A 16,265-nucleotide genomic window follows, 5' to 3' on the forward strand; every position below is an offset into this window, starting at 1 on the left:
CTCCCAAATGGGAGACATCCAAACAGAGTGATTTTTTTTTCTTAAACAATGTCAAACCCGAGGTTCTTAACATGGGGCTTGAAGATTGCTATCTACGTTAGTTTCCCATAGGTCCTGGGGCCCCAGGGAAGCAGAGCCATTCTAGGAGAAGCTGAGAAAGATCTTGAGTGAAGAGGTTCTCTGGGGAGACTCAAAAGTGACTCTGCATTTGGTTGACAGTGACCCTCGAGGCAGAGCAGGTATTGGGCAACATAAAAGTTGTGAGGAGTAAATGAGAGGCATGGGAAAACATGTTTTCCTAGGGCTAGGTAAGAACCCAACCATGGCCCAGCTCTCCAACCCTTAGGTCAGAAAGCACCTCCTCATGGTCTTGGGACATGCTCAAAGCCTCCCAGCTGAGTAGCAACAGAGTGGCTTTAGAACTAGGTCTCCTGATTCCTGGGGTTTTTTTCCTCACCATCCTGCCATTTTCCAGATATGGATCTCATCGGAGAGTTCCTGACTTGTCAAATCCTGGAACTCTCCTTTCAAGGACGAGTCCTGTTGGCCAGGCAGTCCTGGACTTTTCTGGTTCTGATGGGTGGCCTTTTTTGCCTTCCAGTGCCAAGTGTCTCCCTGCCCCTATCCATCCCCTTCCTGGGAAAGATCATCTGGGGTCTTCAGTGGCCTCGTGGAGCCTCATGGCCATGGTGGGGAGTGATGCACAGCCTGGTGCTGGGGCCAGGACCAGACCTCCCATGGACAGTGGGCACGTGCCTTAGCATCTGGGCATGCTGATCTTTTTCTCCAAGAGGGCAGTGTAGGGGTAGAAGGGGGTGGAATCCGGAGACTTCTCTCCATAAGAATTCCTGCTCTCCCCCTCAGTCTGACCCTTGCTTTGCCTGTCTGGGCCACGGCAATGCCCTCAGGCAGAGCAGTGGGAAGAGGAGGAGAGGGTTTGCTCAGCTGGCGGGACTCTGGGAGCGCGAGCCCTGCCAGCCCCTCCTCCGCAGGCTGCCTCCACTGGCTCCTCTCCTGCTTCTGCCCGCCTGTCCCTCTGGGCTGCTCGGGCGCCACCACTACTGTCCCCATCCCGCCCCGCCAGCTGGGCCAAAGGGTGACTTGACTCACGGCGCTGCCACCAGCCCACGGCTTGCCCGAGGCGTATAAAGGCTGCCAGGGCCGCAGGCTGCCAAGCCGTGCCCTGCCCAAGGCGCACAGAGCATGGCCCGAGGCGCTGAGGGAGGCCGTGGGGACGCGGGTTGGGGCCTGCGTGGCGCCCTGGCGGCCGTGGCGCTGCTCTCGGCGCTCAACGCTGCGGGCACGGTGTTCGCACTGTGCCAGTGGCGCGGGCTGAGCTCGGCGCTGCGGGCTTTGGAGGCGCAGCGGGGCCGGGAGCAGCGCGAGGACAGTGCCCTGCGCTCCTTCCTGGCCGAGTTGAGCCGCGCGCCGGGCGGGGCGTCCGCACCACCCCAAGACCCGGCCAGCTCAGCTCGCAACAAGCGCAGCCACAGCGGCGAGCCCGCGCCGCATATCCGCGCCGAGAGCCAGGACATGCTGATGATGATGACCTACTCCATGGTGCCGGTAGGCGGGGGCTCGGTTCCCCGTGGCGCCCCGGCCAGGTGGGCGGCTGGGGGTGTGGGGCGAGGACGCCGACGCCCTCTTCTCCCCTGGCCAGGCTGCGAGGTGCTGCGGAGAGGGCTGTGGGCATGAGTAGCTGGGGATGTCACCTTGGCAAGCACCTCAACCCACTGGAGTCTGTTTTCTCATCTGTGAGGTTGGGGACAGGGTGAAGGAGGGAGTCTCTTCTACCTCTGACATTCTTTGAGTCCACATATAAACGAAGGGCGAAGGCAGTGTTTCTAAGAGCCTATTTTCCTTCTCAGCTTAGACAAGTTTTCGTCTCCTGGTGTGAATGGAGCCGCAGCAGCCTTGGGGCTCCGCCTGTGCCACTGACCTGTGGGTGGGGCCCTCTGAGAGGATGGAGGCGCGTTTCTGAAAGAGCGTAGGCTTTTTCAATAAAGGGATTCTTTCCCTGGCATCAACTAGTGGTCTGGCTTTTCACCTGGCATCGCCTCATTCCTGAGAGATGGCCGGCCTAATTGTTTCGGTTTAAGTGAAAACAGCCCTAGTTTTACTGCCCACCTGGGACCTAGATGCTGGGAAAGTTGCCCCTGGATCTCAAGCAATTCCAAATGAGGGACGTCAATATGGTGCAATTTTTTTCTTAAAATGCAGTGTCAAAGCTGAGGTTCTTAACATGGGACCTGCGGATTGGTCTCCCCACTGGGCTCCAGGGAGTACATGGAACTGCAGAAATTGCCAAGTGTGTGTGCCTGTGCCCTCCTGCCCATGTGGATGAGGGTCTGCAGCTTTTCACTAGATCTTCAAGGGGTCCCCCATTGCATGCCTCCCCCAAAATGTTTAAGAAACACTGCTCTGAAGAAAGTCTTCAAAGCCTCAAAGATTTGTTTTCCAGTGTTAAGTTTCTTTGCTTTTGCCGCTTTTAATTCAATAGGTATTTAACAAATACTATTAGATCACATTGCAGTTCCCCATCCCATTTCATTATTTATTACAATTGCGACAGTCTTGTTTCACTTTATAATTAGAAAGATTTCGGCTATTACCTCCAGTCAAGTGTGAGCCATACTTCAGAATCCTAGGTATTTGAAAATAAATTGACTTAAACTTCCGTTCTCACAGAAGCTTTTAAATACCTTACATGAGCTGAAATGCTTTTAAAACTACGTAAAAGTACTACATACTTCAAATACATCTTTTGAGAGAGATCAAGTTTTCCATTCCTCACTTCATTTGTTTTTTAAATTCATGTTATCATTTAAAAATCTGGACCTAAGCAGAAGTTTCAAAAAAGGACTGCTATAAGATGAAAAAAAACCTCCTTAGGGGAATTCATTCTCGCCCTTTCAGCTCTCTACCCTACATTTTAAGGCTTTTAAAAAACCCTCAAAAAGGGATACATCTGAGCATCATTGTTTTACATTTTTAATCCTGCTTTTAAGGTAGAAGCTTTCGTATCCGAATTGCAACCTATTCCGTCACTAACAAATTGAATGGAGACACTCATCTCTGTGTCAAATTAACTCTAGGTGATCTCGCAGTGCTACCACTAACTCTGTTACAGGTCAGAGAGCAGAACTATCACATGTGTCAGACTGCATATTATTAGTAGATTATCATCAACTCATCCCCCACCTGCAATGGGTATGTTTTGACCTTTTAGAGTCATGAGGCCCTGTCCCTGAGGCTAGGAGAAGGCAATCATCTTACTACTGACATTCCTCTTGGGAGCAGTTCTCAAACAGTAGGCTTAGGAATCAGCTGGAAGCATATTACAGTGCAGATTCCAGGGCCTCTCCCTCAGACCTATAGAATCCTCTCCAGAATCTGCTTTATTAGAAGTCCTCTGACCCTCATCCCCCCACCTCCTATGCCATTGGTGAGTTCAGTGCAGATGGTCCAGGCACCACACTTTAAGAAATACTACTCAGTCTCTAGCACTGAGTCTTTATTGTGCACAGGAATATCTTGGCGATCTTGTTAATATGCAGATTCTGATTCAGATGGTCTAAGCTGGGGCCTAAGATTCTGCATTTCTACCAAGCTCCCACTGCTACCAATGCTACTGGCCTGAAGACCACATTTTGAGTAGTAAGGTTGCCTACTGGAACTATTTGGGGAGCTTTCAAACTTACTGATGCCTGAATCCCATCCCCAGAGATTCTGAATTAATTTGTTAGGCCACAGCCTGGGGGTGGAGTGCTTACTCTCCAGCAGGAAGGACCTTGGCATAACTTCCTATCGATAGTAGCTGTGTTAGGCATCACACTCCCACCAGATCCCCATCAAGGCCTTTGCTTCAGGCCGAGGAGCCAATTTTATTACTGAAAAGCTTTTTAATTTATGACAGCAATATTCTTTCCATTCAGCTTCACAGTTTTCCTCATCTTTACTCTCTGCTTTTCTCAGAACAATTATTCATATAAGAAAACAATTTTAAAAAAAACATCATTTGGTAGCTCTTGGAGAGAAGTTAAGAGAATGATCTAGTATATATCGTGGAGGCAAGTGTATACACTTCTTATAGGTGAAGGCTACACCTTCCCTGGCCCTTTTATACACCACCAGATCTTGAATGAGAGTGAGATCCAAGGTCCTCACTGTGAGGTCTTATGTCCTTAGAGGTCTAGGAACGAAGAAACAAACTCTATGCAGACTAATGTCAACATTTCAAAAAGCCTTCCAGAATGGTTCATTTATCCAAGATGAACTTTAATTTAACTGATACTTTGAGTTTCTCTACTGTTGGCTGAAAATACATCAACTCAGCATGAGAATTCTGTTTAGCTGAGCACATTCTTACCAGAACCTGGTTGGCAGCTGTAAATGACTTCATTAAAAAGGCAAGATAATTATTAAGTACAGTTAATTTGACACAGCCAAGAAGCACATTAAATCTTTAAAACCATGTGCATACTTTTGGGAGACAGTAATAAGAGGGGCCCTGGATGGGGCTTGGAAACTATTGAATTAGGCCAATAATGGAAATGGGGATCTGGTGAGCGGGGAGAGAGAAAATTTGACCCATCTGCTACTAACTCCTGTGGGAGATGCTACTTCTGTTTACTCTCTTTTTCTCTGACCTCCTCTCATATTCTTTTTGTTCTCTTCCCATCAGCTACCCTCTCTCATTCCTCTCTTCCTGTCTCACATTTGCTGATGTTCTGGTAGCTTTATCATCCTGTCTTTACTTGTCCAAAATCTAGGGTCAAGCACCCAGAGGGAGTTTCATAAATATTTTCATAAATTAAACAAACATAGAGAAGATATAAGACACTGAGACTGGTGATTACGTATCCATGATAATTGTCGTCCTTGAGGGACTGTATGCATTTCTACGCCCAGGATATGTTCAAAATGTCCTTGGCACCTCTCTAACAAGAAAATCAGCCTGGCTACTTTAAAGCAGGAGTTACAATTCAAATGATTTTTTTAAGGAAGGCAAATATGATTCCATAATAGTCAAATGATGAAAAGGCATTTGATAAAATTTAACATCAATGCTTGATTTTTAAAATACGCAATAAAATGGGAATCAATGTATTCTTTCTTAACATGATAAAATGTAATTATGTCTCACCCCAAAACTATAGCTTTCCACTGAACTGTCAAATCCTGGAGATGGTCCTACTAAAATCAGTATTAAGACAGGGATGCCCACTATCACCAATAGTATCTCGAATTGTCCTAGGAGGACCAGCCAGAGCAACAAGACAAGGGAAAATGGTCTAAATACATTAAGAAGTGAGAGTCTGGCTATATTCAGATCATACGATTATATACCTGGAAAATCTGTTGATAACCTACTACTAAAAATAACAGAATTCAGTGGGAAACAAGGTATTAAAATATTACTAAGAAATCAATAGACTTCTTATACCCAAACAATCATCTGTTGAAAGATATAATGGAAGAAAAGATGTGCAAAACCTGTGTGTGTATCTATATACTTACCTTTTGTGTTAAGAAAGGGCTGGGGGACCACTCCTGTAGAACAGAAAATATTTAAACCAAATGGTAAAAATAGCATGTTTTTGGATAGAAAACTTAGCATCATAATAAGTTAACTGAAAGTTAACTTAGAAATCTGATGTCATCCCAACATAAAACTATCAATAGGTTTTTTTTTTCTGGGATTAGACAAACTGATTCAAAAGTTCACATGGAAAAATAAGCATTCCTGGCAAGGAAACCGCTGAAAAAGAACAAGGAGGAACACTAGGTTCTACAAGATATTAAAATATAATTAAAGCCTGAGTAATTAAAACAGAGTGGGATATGAATAGATAAACCAATGGGACAGAGTGGAAAGCCCAGAAATAATCTTAAATACATATGGCAATTTAGTACATGATAAAGACAGTATCTCACACCAGGGAGGAAGAATGAATTTAATACATGATTTTGAGACAACGGGCAAGCCCTCTGGGAAAAGATAAAGCCTGGAAAAGAATAGTTTTATTCTCACAATGTGTATAACAAGCTCTAAATGGGTCAAAGATTTACATTTTTAAAATATGAAACTAAAAGAAAATATGAGTATATCATTTTTAATTTTGGAATTGGGAAGCCTTTTCTTTCAAGTTATAACTCAAAAGCCAGATGCAAATAATAAATAAACAAATGTGACTATATTTTAAAAGCACATGAAACAGCAGCAAAACTTCGGCATAGCAAACAACAACAAAAATAAAAACACCACAAACAAAAGCAAAGGATAAATAACAAACTAGGAGGCCAGGTGTGGTCGCTCACGCCTGTAATCCCAGCACTTTGGGAGGCTGAGGCAGGTGGATAACCTGAGATCAGGAGTTCAAGACCAGCCTGGCCAACATGGTGAAACCCTGTCTCTACTAAAAATACAAAAATTAGCCAGGCATGATGGTGAGTGCCTGTAATCCCAGCTACTCGGGAGGCTGAGGCAGTAGAACCACTTGAACCCAGGAGATGGAGGTTGCAGTGAGCCGAGGTGGCACTACTGTACTCCAGCTGGGCGACAGAGGAGGACTCCATCTCAAAAAAAACAAAACAAGCGAAACAAACTGGAAAACTCATATCATATCATAGATACATAATCTTTCTAATACACTTAGTGTTCCTAAAAGTTGATTTAAAAAATTTAATAGGAAAATCAGCAACAGAAATGAGAATCCAACAGGAAAATGAGACAGACAGTTCTCAGGCAAAGAAATACAAATGTCTCATAAGCACATGGGAAAAGATCTCTTCATTTAAAAATGTAGATTTCAACTACCCCAAAATATAATTTTCACCTAACACAAGCTTGTGCAATCTGTGGCCCAGGATGGCTTTGAATGTGGCCCAACTCAAATTCATAAACTTTCTTAAAACATTATAAGATTTTTTTGCGATTTTTTTTTCCTTTTAGCTCATCAGTTATTGCTAGCATTAGTGTATTTTATGTGTGGCCCAAGACAATTCTTCTTCTTCCATTGTGGCCCAGGGAAGCCAAAAGATTGGACACCCCTAACCTAACAGAAAGACAAAACTACAAAAGTTTGACAACACACTGTATTAGGGAAGCTGAAGAGAAACAGACATGCTCTTGCATTGCTGTTCGGAGTGCGGAATGATGGAACCCATACAGAAGGCACTTTGGCAAAATCTGGAAAAAATTACAAATACTCTTTGACCCAGCAATCTCACCATAGATTTTATCACCTATGAATGACATATGTACATATTCATTGCAGAATATTTGTAAAAGCAAAAGACTGTAAATAACCCATATCTACCAATCCAGTACTAGTTAAATTAATCTATACACCCACTGGAATACTAAGTAGCTGTAGAACAAGAATGAGGAAATTCTCTATATAATAAGAGTCAGAACAATCCCCAGGATATATTCTAAGTGAACAAAGCAAGGCAGAGAAAAGTATATATTGTATTACCTTGTGGAAGCAAGAAAGGGAAAACTAATTGAAGAAATTAACAAAAGTGCTTACTTTTGGAGGGTATAAGGGAGGAATGAACCCCTCACTGTATAGCTTTCTGTATCATTTTGACTTTTGAACCATGTGACTGTGTTACTCTCTTCTTTATGGGAGTAAAAAGGGCCTTGTACCCCAGGTAATTTGGCAGCTGCTCCTGGGCCGGGGAGCAATAGAGCACGGTAGGGACTGCACCCACCTGAGGTTCATCTGCTTTGTCTAAAGGGGAGGCTCCCGCTGATGGTGACTATACAAGAACGGGAGCCGCCTGCTTCCTGTGCCTGATATTTTTTTCTTTTCTTTTCTGTTCTTTTCTTTTTTGTTTTTTTATTTTATTTTATTTTTTATTTTAGAGACAAGGTCTCACAGTGTCGCCCAAGCTGGAGTGCAGTGGAGTGATCATAGCTTACTGCCGCCTTGACTAATTGGGTTCAAATGATCCTCCTGCCTCAGCCTCCTGAGTATCTGGGACAAGTGTGTGCCACCACACCTGGCTAATTAAAAAAATTTTTTTTTCTTTAGTAGAAATCTCACTATGTTGCCCAGGCTGGTCTTGAACTGCCGGGCTCTAGAAATCCTCCTGCTTCAGCCTCCCAAAGTACTGGAATTATAGACATGAACCACTGTGTCTAGCCTGATTTTTTTTTAAAGAGAAGTACAAAATCTGTTTTTTTTAATGTGAAATCTCCTGGCTTTTAAATATTGACAGCAATTCAAAAAAGTTCTTTTTTTGTTTTTTTAGTTGGCTGACAGAATGTTGGCCAAACAACACTCACATTGTTAGGGGCCATGTTAGGACTTCCAATCATGCATTTGCAGAAGTCTCATCTCAGAATCATGAGTGGCTTTGAACCCAAAGGGCTTTATTTAGCTTGACCACAATGCCTTTATTTACCAGCCTGATTCTGAAAGTATAGTAGTTACTGTGTCATTGTGATTGTTGCTATTACTGATTGAGGTCGATGTGGTTTTTTGCATTGGGTTTGGTTTCAGTTTTTTGTTGTTTTTTGCTGTTTCTAAAAATCAATTCCATCTTCGGTGGACGGAGATTTCCTGTCACTACGGCTTTTCAAAAGCATGTGCTCCCGATTCTTAGGGTAGTTCCCAGCAGGAGATTCCAGCTGGATTAAGCAGTAACACATTATTATAGCAAACAGGTAGCTTTGCATTATGACTGCTGTAAGCTACACTGATATGAATCTAGAAATTCTATTGTTTATAGAGAAAAAAAATCACATTACCTACAGTCACAGCTCCTGTTTGCAGTGCTATATTTCCTTAAATTGGCTGTGCCAGAGTTTATTTCCCTTTCCCACTTCCTTGGACTGGGTTATTTCCAAATGTTGTAAAAGCTGAGGATTTAGACTGGGGTCAGCAAACTATGGCCTGTAGGCCAAGTCTAGCCTGCTATTCTACTTGTTTTTGTACAGGCTATGAAGAATGGCTTTTACATTTATAAATGGGTGGGGAAAAAACAAAAGAATAATAATATTGTGTGACATGTGAACATGATATGATATTCAGATTTCAGTAACCATAAATAAAGTCTTATTGGGATACAGTCATGCCCATTTGTTTACAGACTGTCTATTGCTGCTTTGGCACTACAGCAGCAGGTTTGAATAGTTGCAGCAGAGACCATGTGACCCACAAAGCCTAAAATAGTTTTTGTCTCGTTCTTCTCAGAAAAACTTTGCCAGACCTCCACTTACATCGTAATTCCCTGGAACGGCACTAGGGCTGATTTTTTTTTTTTTTTTTTTCAGACAGAGTCTCTCTCTGTCACCCAGGCTGGAGTGCAGTGGTGTGATTTTGGCTCACTGCAACCTCTGCCTCCTGAGTTCAAGCGACTCTCCTGCCTCAGCCTCCCGAGTAGCTGGGATTACAGGCACTTGCCACCATGCCCAGCTAATTTTTTTTTTTTTTGTATTTTTAGTAGAGACGGGGTTTCACCGTGTTAGCCAGGATGGTCCTGATCTCCTGACCTCGTGATCTGCCCGCCTCGGCCTCCCAAAGTGCTGGGATTACAGGCGTGAGCCACCGCACCCGGCCTAGGGTTGATTCTTAGTAGCTCGGGCTACTAAATCAGGGGTGCTCCAGCCTTGGTTAACTCTGGGGTCTAACACCTCTCCCAAGGAGACGGAATGCAAGACAGAGGCACCCTAAGAGTGCTGTTCCATGTACAGTGAGGCTGTAGGGCTGAGCCAGGCTGCTTGCTGGCTTCCCAAACTGAGAGCAAACAATGTTAGGGGAGCTTTTAGCCATCTATTATTCCCAAATGTAGGCCTTGTTTCAAACTCTATCTGTTCTCTTTGATTGAAGGAGAGAGATGCATACCACACTAGGTCCTGCGGGGTGAGGGGTTGGGGGAGCTGATGAGAGATTAGAGGCCTGATACAGGAGGATTAAAAAAGAAAGGGTGACCAAAGTCATAAACCCCATGCAGAGCCTGGGAAGTGGGTTTCCGTGGCCCTTCTCACTGCAGCATGTGCACACGTGCATTCAGGACATCAGTGCTGTGTACTCTGAGCACACCTGACACTGTATGCTTTGTTCCCATGTCAGAAGCCATCTCTAGGTATCAATTAAGGTTTGGGAGAGAGCTTGCAGCCATATCTCTGCTAAGATTGTGTCTAGTGGTGTTGGTGATGGGAACACACCTATAAGCCTAAATCATGTCGCAGGCAATGATGGTGCACAAGGAAGACAGGAGGGAGCTGGCCCCTGAGATCCATTGCACACACACAAATAAAGCATTCCTTGTAAGAAATTATTGGCATGATTCTCTAGGGACATATATAAGAAACAGGCGGGTCAAGGCTGATCATCTGGACCCATGAGAATAGAGCAGTTGTGTTGACCAAATGAATGGCATGAAACCATCAGGACCTACTCTCATGTCCCAGAACTATTAAAAGTCTCTGGTCTCTTTCTATCCAAAGCAGCAGAGGTGAGGGCAGTAGTAATGAGCCTCCCGAGGCTTTACAGACTGAGCAGGGTAGAACCTTCTGGGGCTTGGTGAGTTCTCGGCTCTTGTTTCTTTTTTTTTTAAGTGAACGTAAACTCAAGTTTTTTTGTCTTCATAATAAAACAAAAGATGACACTTAAAATGAGATATCTTGGCCCTTTCTCTTCTTATCTCCTCCCAGTTCAAAATGCTTGCATCTCTTGATAGCTAGCCTTCTCTTAGATCTGTTTAGAGACAGGGTCTCACTATGTTGCCCACGGTGGTCTGGAACTCCTGGGCTCAAGTGTTCCTCCTGCCTCAGCCTCCCAAAGTACCAGGATTACAGGCATGAGTCACCATGCCCAACTGCTCTTGTCTTTATGCACACTATTTCACTGCCTTTCCCTCAATCTTCCCTGCCACTATGCCGGGGAAAAAATTGATTTTTGTCTTGGAACTCAGAGTCACATTAAAAGTACCTGAAAACTGTCTCTCCACTCTAGGGAGACAGCAGTACCCTGTGATCAGCCGATTATTTAGTAGCTCTGCCCACTAGACCACAGGCTGAGAGATCCTTTGGCAAAGGTCCCTCCCTGTGTGAGTTCCAGAATAATTTCTCAGATCACAAGTCCTTCAAAGCCAAGGGCTGGTTCATCCTTCTCAAGCTCTCATGCCAGGATCTCCCTATGGCAGTCACAGGCTCACCTGCCCATGGTACTGCTGCCACCTTCAGCCCTCATGTACCTGTCCTTAGCTCAAGCAACCTGGGATCTTTCTTCATTGTTAAGTTCCCAGCCCCATTCTCTCTCCCTAATTCTTTGAAGTATGTGGTGGTGGTAAGCAGTGTGGACTTGGAAGTCAGATGGATTCATATCCTGGACCCACAGCTTGGTAGCTGGGTGATCTTGGGCAAATCTTTTAACTTCACCAAGCCTCAGTTTCCTCATCTGTATGACTGAGAAAATAGTACCTACCTCATTAGGTTGTTCGGATGTTTAAGGGAGATCATATAGGTGAAGTGCACTGCCTGGTATAGTCAGGTTCTCAATAAGTGTTCATTGTTGCTGTTATTAAGATTTATCATATTCTTAGTTGATTCAGGCTACTATAACTAAATACCATAGGCTAGGTAGCTTATAAATGACTGAAATTTATTTCTTACAGTTCTGGCAGCTGGGGAGTCTAACATCTAGGTGCCAAAAGATTGGGTGTCTGGTGAGGGTCTGTTTTCTGGTTCATAGATGGCACCTTCTCACCTTCTCACCTTCCACCATGGTGGAAGGGCAAGGCAGCTCTCTGGGGCCTCATTTTTATAAGGTTATTAATCATTTTTATGATTTTATAAAATCATTTTTATAAGGTCATTAATCCTATTTATGTAGGCTTTCCCTTCATGACCTAGTCACCTTCCAATATCCCCACCTCCTAATATCATCACATTGATGATTAGGTTTCAATGTAGGAATTTGGGGGTACACAAATATTCAGACCATGGCACTCAATATTGCTTTGCCATTAGCCCTTTTTGCCCTATGCTCCTAGTGTCTTGTTTCTGGGTTTACTCTTTATTTCCATTTCCTTCAGGGTGCCAACTTGTCTGTTCATCTGTGCTTTTATCAGCTGCTGCTTTGGGATAGTATTTGGCCTCTTAAAGCCTGGATTGGAATCATACCAACCTAAATCATCTTGGCATTGACAAAAAAACAGCGTTCCCCTTGATATGGCAACAGGGCTTCTTCAGAGATTCAGGATTTCACAGCTCCCACCCCTCTGAAACTGCCTTAGCAAAGATTAAAATAGTGTGAAAATTATGACAGTGAAAGAAATCTGACCTAACTGGCTCCATCTTGCTTTTAACCTCCAAGCTGCCCTCGTTCTTTCCTCAAAGTAGGCTGAACTAACTTTGGAAGGAACTTATGGTTTAACTGTTTAACAACGTTGATATCAGCCCCTCCCCAAAATGAACTCCCTCCTGGCTTGGGAAGCAGAGCACCTTTGTAAAACAAAAAAATTAGCCACAAGATTAGAAGTTATGGATTAAGAGTCATGCAGCCAGAGGCCACAAGATTACTAACCTCCCCAATTGCTCCTATAGATAACATGACTATTGTAAAACATAAGATTGGTATTCAAGGTATTTTTTAGACTCTGCATTCTGATGGATCAGCTGGCACCACCAACACCTGGTTCAACTGTCTTGTGGCCCCCATCTAGGAACAGACTTGGCATAAGAGGAGAGCTTCAACTCCCTGTGATTTCATCCCTGACCCAACCAATCAGCATTTCCCATTTCCTAGCCCCCTCTGCCTGCCAAACTATCTTTCTAAAACCCTAGCCTCTGAACTTTTGGGGAGGCTGATTCAAGTAATAATAAAACTCTGGTCTCCTGTTTAGCCAGCTCTATGTGTATGAAACTCTTCGTTGCAATTCCCCTGTCTTGATAAATCGACTCTATCTGCACAGCAGGCAAGATGAACCTGTTGGGTAGTTATGCCTCTGCGTGACCACTGATGATAAGATTTGGCACTCACTGAAAGGCAGTCATCTTCACCACTCTCCGACTGGCTCAGCTATTGTTAACTTCTGTTGATTCCTGTTGGTGGCATTCCTGAAAAAAAATTTGTATGCTGGCATTTGGAAAATTGAGAAAATGTGAGTGGAAGGTAGAGCAAAAACAGGTAGAGAAAGAACGATTTTACTTCTTAGGGGTCTTGTGTTCTCCAGGATATTGTTGCCAATGTGGGAACTATCAGAACAGTCCTCGGATTTGATTAAAAAAAAAAAAAACACAGTCAATTAAAAAAAAAAAGACACTCTTTTATTCCCTCTACATTCCTCAAACTCACCACCACCACCACCACCACACACAAAAAAGAAATTCTCCGCCAAATCTACTTGACATTCAAGATTAATTTACATGCATTTTATCTACAGACTAAAGGTCATGTTGTTTAAAACAAGCTGAAGCTTTTAGGTTGTAATTAAGCTACAAAGGGAGCATTTTGCAGCCCATCCATTGCTTTTATGTAGATCTTTAACAGCTCTATACTTTAAATGGATATAATCTGCTTCTAGTTTATCTAAAGTTGAAGACACACTTTTCTTTTCTGAAAGGTAGCCTTAAAACAACAAGGCCAACTAAAGATCGTTCAAAATGCAATTTGTGGAGTTTGTTCTGAATCCAATAGAGCAACCCCTTCATCTGCCACTCAGAAAAAGTTTGTGCTTGCCAAAGTGCTGGGAAATTTGGAGGTCCTGCCTAGGCTCTATATAAAAACTGTGAAGTACTTTATAATGAGTTGTGAATAAGTGTACTCTAAAATGTTGAGCTGGTGATGGCAAAATAATTCCCCGGTTTTTTTGTTACTCAGTGGGTGAGTGCTGGAGTCTGGTATCCTTTTTACTGGAAGGTGGAAAATGCCTACCCCCACCTAAGCCACATTTGGGGACCTTGGAATCAGTCTCTAAACAGGAAGACCTTTAGAGGAAAATCCTTCACAGTGACTGTGTGGAAAGCATGGGGGCACTGAAGAAGAGAGAAAATAAGTCCTCACTAAGGAAATTGAACTCAAAATGGGCAATGGAGAGTTGTTGAGACTGGGGCAGGCAAGGAGGGTGAATCATTCCAAGTACAGGCAATAATTTGAGCCAAGGTCTAGGGACTGAAATGAAAATGGTGCAAGTCAGGAAGAACAAGAAGCCAGACAGGCCTTCCTGTACTGGAGAGTTTGGAGTAGGGAGAAGGGAACTAAGGTTGGCTGGGTTAGAGAGAGGCTTGAATTTCTACTTTTGAGAAGTTAAGAATGAACCTAATGAGGAATTGGGAGCCATCATAGAACCTTTGCCAGGGAAGAGTCATAAAGGCTGTAGTTTTATAGGAGGACAGATCTGTTGGTGCAATGCAGGAAAGACTGGAAATGGGGAAAGACTGAAGCAAGAAGAAAGTTAGAAAGTTATTACATTAATCCAGGCAAGAAACAATTCACGTCTGGCTAAGATAATGGCATTGGAAATGAAGAAGGGTTATATCCTAGAAATATCAAAAGAGAAGCTTGAATTAATTTTGCTAACTAATTGGATATAAGGAAAAGTGTTACTGGAAAGAGGTCCTTATCCAGACACCTTAGAGAGGGTCCTTGGATCATGCACAAGAAAGAATTCAGGGTGAGTCCACAGAATAAAGTGAAAGCAAGCTTATTAGAAAAGTAAAAGAACAAAAGAATGACTACTCCAGAGGCAGAGCAGCCCCAAAGGCTGCTGGTTGGCTATTTTTATGGTTATTTCTGTATTATAGGCTAAATATGGGGTAGATTATTCAAGAGTTTTCTGGGAAAAGGGGCAGGGATTTCCCAGAACTGAGGGTTCCTCTTCCTTTTAGCCTATATAGAATAACTTCCAGCCATTGCCATGGCATTTGTAAACTGTCATGGTGCTGGTGGGAGTGTCTTTTAGCATGCTAATGCATTATTAATTGGCACGTAATGAGCAGTGAAGATGACCAGATGTCATTTTGAATGCCATCTTGGTTTTGGCTGGCTTCTTTACTGCATGCTTTTTTCTTTTTCTTTCTTTCTTTTTTTTTTTTTTGAGATGGAGTCTCACTCTGTTGCCCAGGCTGGAGTCCAGTGGCATGATTTCGGCTCACTTTAACCTCCGCCTCCTGGGTTCAAGCGATTCTCCTGCCTCAGCCTCCTGAGTAGCTGGGACCACAGGCACGCACCAACACACCCGGCTAATCTTTTGTATTTTTAGTAGAGATGGGGTTTCACCGTGTTAGCCAGGATGGTCTTGATCTCCTGACTTTGTGATCTGCCCACCTCGGCCTCCCAAAGTGCTGGGATTACAGGCGTGAGCCACCGCACCCGGCCCTACTGCATGCTGTTTTATCAGCAAGGTCTTTGTCACCTGTATCTTGTGCTGACCTCCTGTCTCATCCTGAGAGATGAGAGGTGACTTAGAATACCTAACCTCAGCCGGGCGTGGTGGCTCACGCCTGTAATCCCAACACTTTGGGAGGCCAAGGCAGGCGGATCACGAGATCAGAAGATCGAGACCATCCTGGCTAACACGGTGAAACCCCGTCTCTATAAAAATACAAAAGATTAGCCGGGCATGGTGGTGCGCGCCCGTGGTCCCAGCCACTCCAGAGGCTGAGGCAGGGGACTCTCTTGAACCCGGGAGGTGGAGGTTGCAGTGAGCCGAAATCACGCCACTGCACTATAGCTGGGGAACAGAGTGAGACTCTGTCTCAAAAAAAAAAAAAGAATACCTAACCTCCTGGGAAGGCAGCCCAGCAGGTGTCTCGGCCTTATTTTACCCAGCCCCTATTCAAGATGGAGTCACTCTGGTTAGAACACCTCTGACAAAAGGAGCCACTTGGTCCAGATCCATTTAACATCAAGGATGGTGGTGCTATGGACAGAAGTGAGGAAACATGGAAGCGGGCTACTTTAGAAGTGAGGATGCTGAGTTTGTTTTGGGACTGAATATGACATTAAAAGAGAGAAGGAAAACTGAGATAAGAAAGAATATTCAGGGAAAGGAGAACATCCTGCTTCCAAGGAGAACTCTGCCTTCTCCATGTAAGAGGACTTTCCAAATTAAAAAGTAAAAGGCAGACCGCAAAATGATCTAAGCCTTTATAATGGTAAAGAGCGTGGGCATTGGAATCATACTGTGAGTTCACTTGTGGCTCCCCATCAGCCATGTGACCTTCGGCAGGTCACTCAACCCCCTGCATCTCAGTTCCCTCAGCTTTAAAAAGGTGGCGATAGCAGTATCTAACCTACAAGTTATCA

At 43.9% G+C, this 16,265-nt stretch overlaps 1 protein-coding gene across 3 annotated transcripts in view; it reads left to right on the plus strand.

Annotated features, from left to right (window-relative positions):
• The first annotated feature begins 792 nt into the window (after positions 1 to 792).
• The window catches only part of GLDN (gliomedin), a 66,874-nt gene continuing 51,401 nt past the window's right edge, over positions 793 to 16,265 (plus strand). Inside the window, exon 1 of one of the 3 annotated variants that reach the window (XM_003827835.5) lies at positions 793 to 1,566. In XM_003827835.5, the coding sequence (XP_003827883.3) occupies positions 1,204 to 1,566 (363 nt within the window). In that variant the 5' untranslated portion in view covers positions 793 to 1,203. Of the gene's footprint in view, positions 1,605 to 16,265 lie in introns of all 3 variants that reach the window. The other 2 variants (XM_034938752.3, XM_057299951.2) reach the window with 2 other exon arrangements.

The sequence above is a fragment of the Pan paniscus genome, chromosome 16, assembly GCF_029289425.2.
Source record: "Pan paniscus chromosome 16, NHGRI_mPanPan1-v2.0_pri, whole genome shotgun sequence".
NCBI lineage: Eukaryota > Metazoa > Chordata > Mammalia > Primates > Hominidae > Pan > Pan paniscus.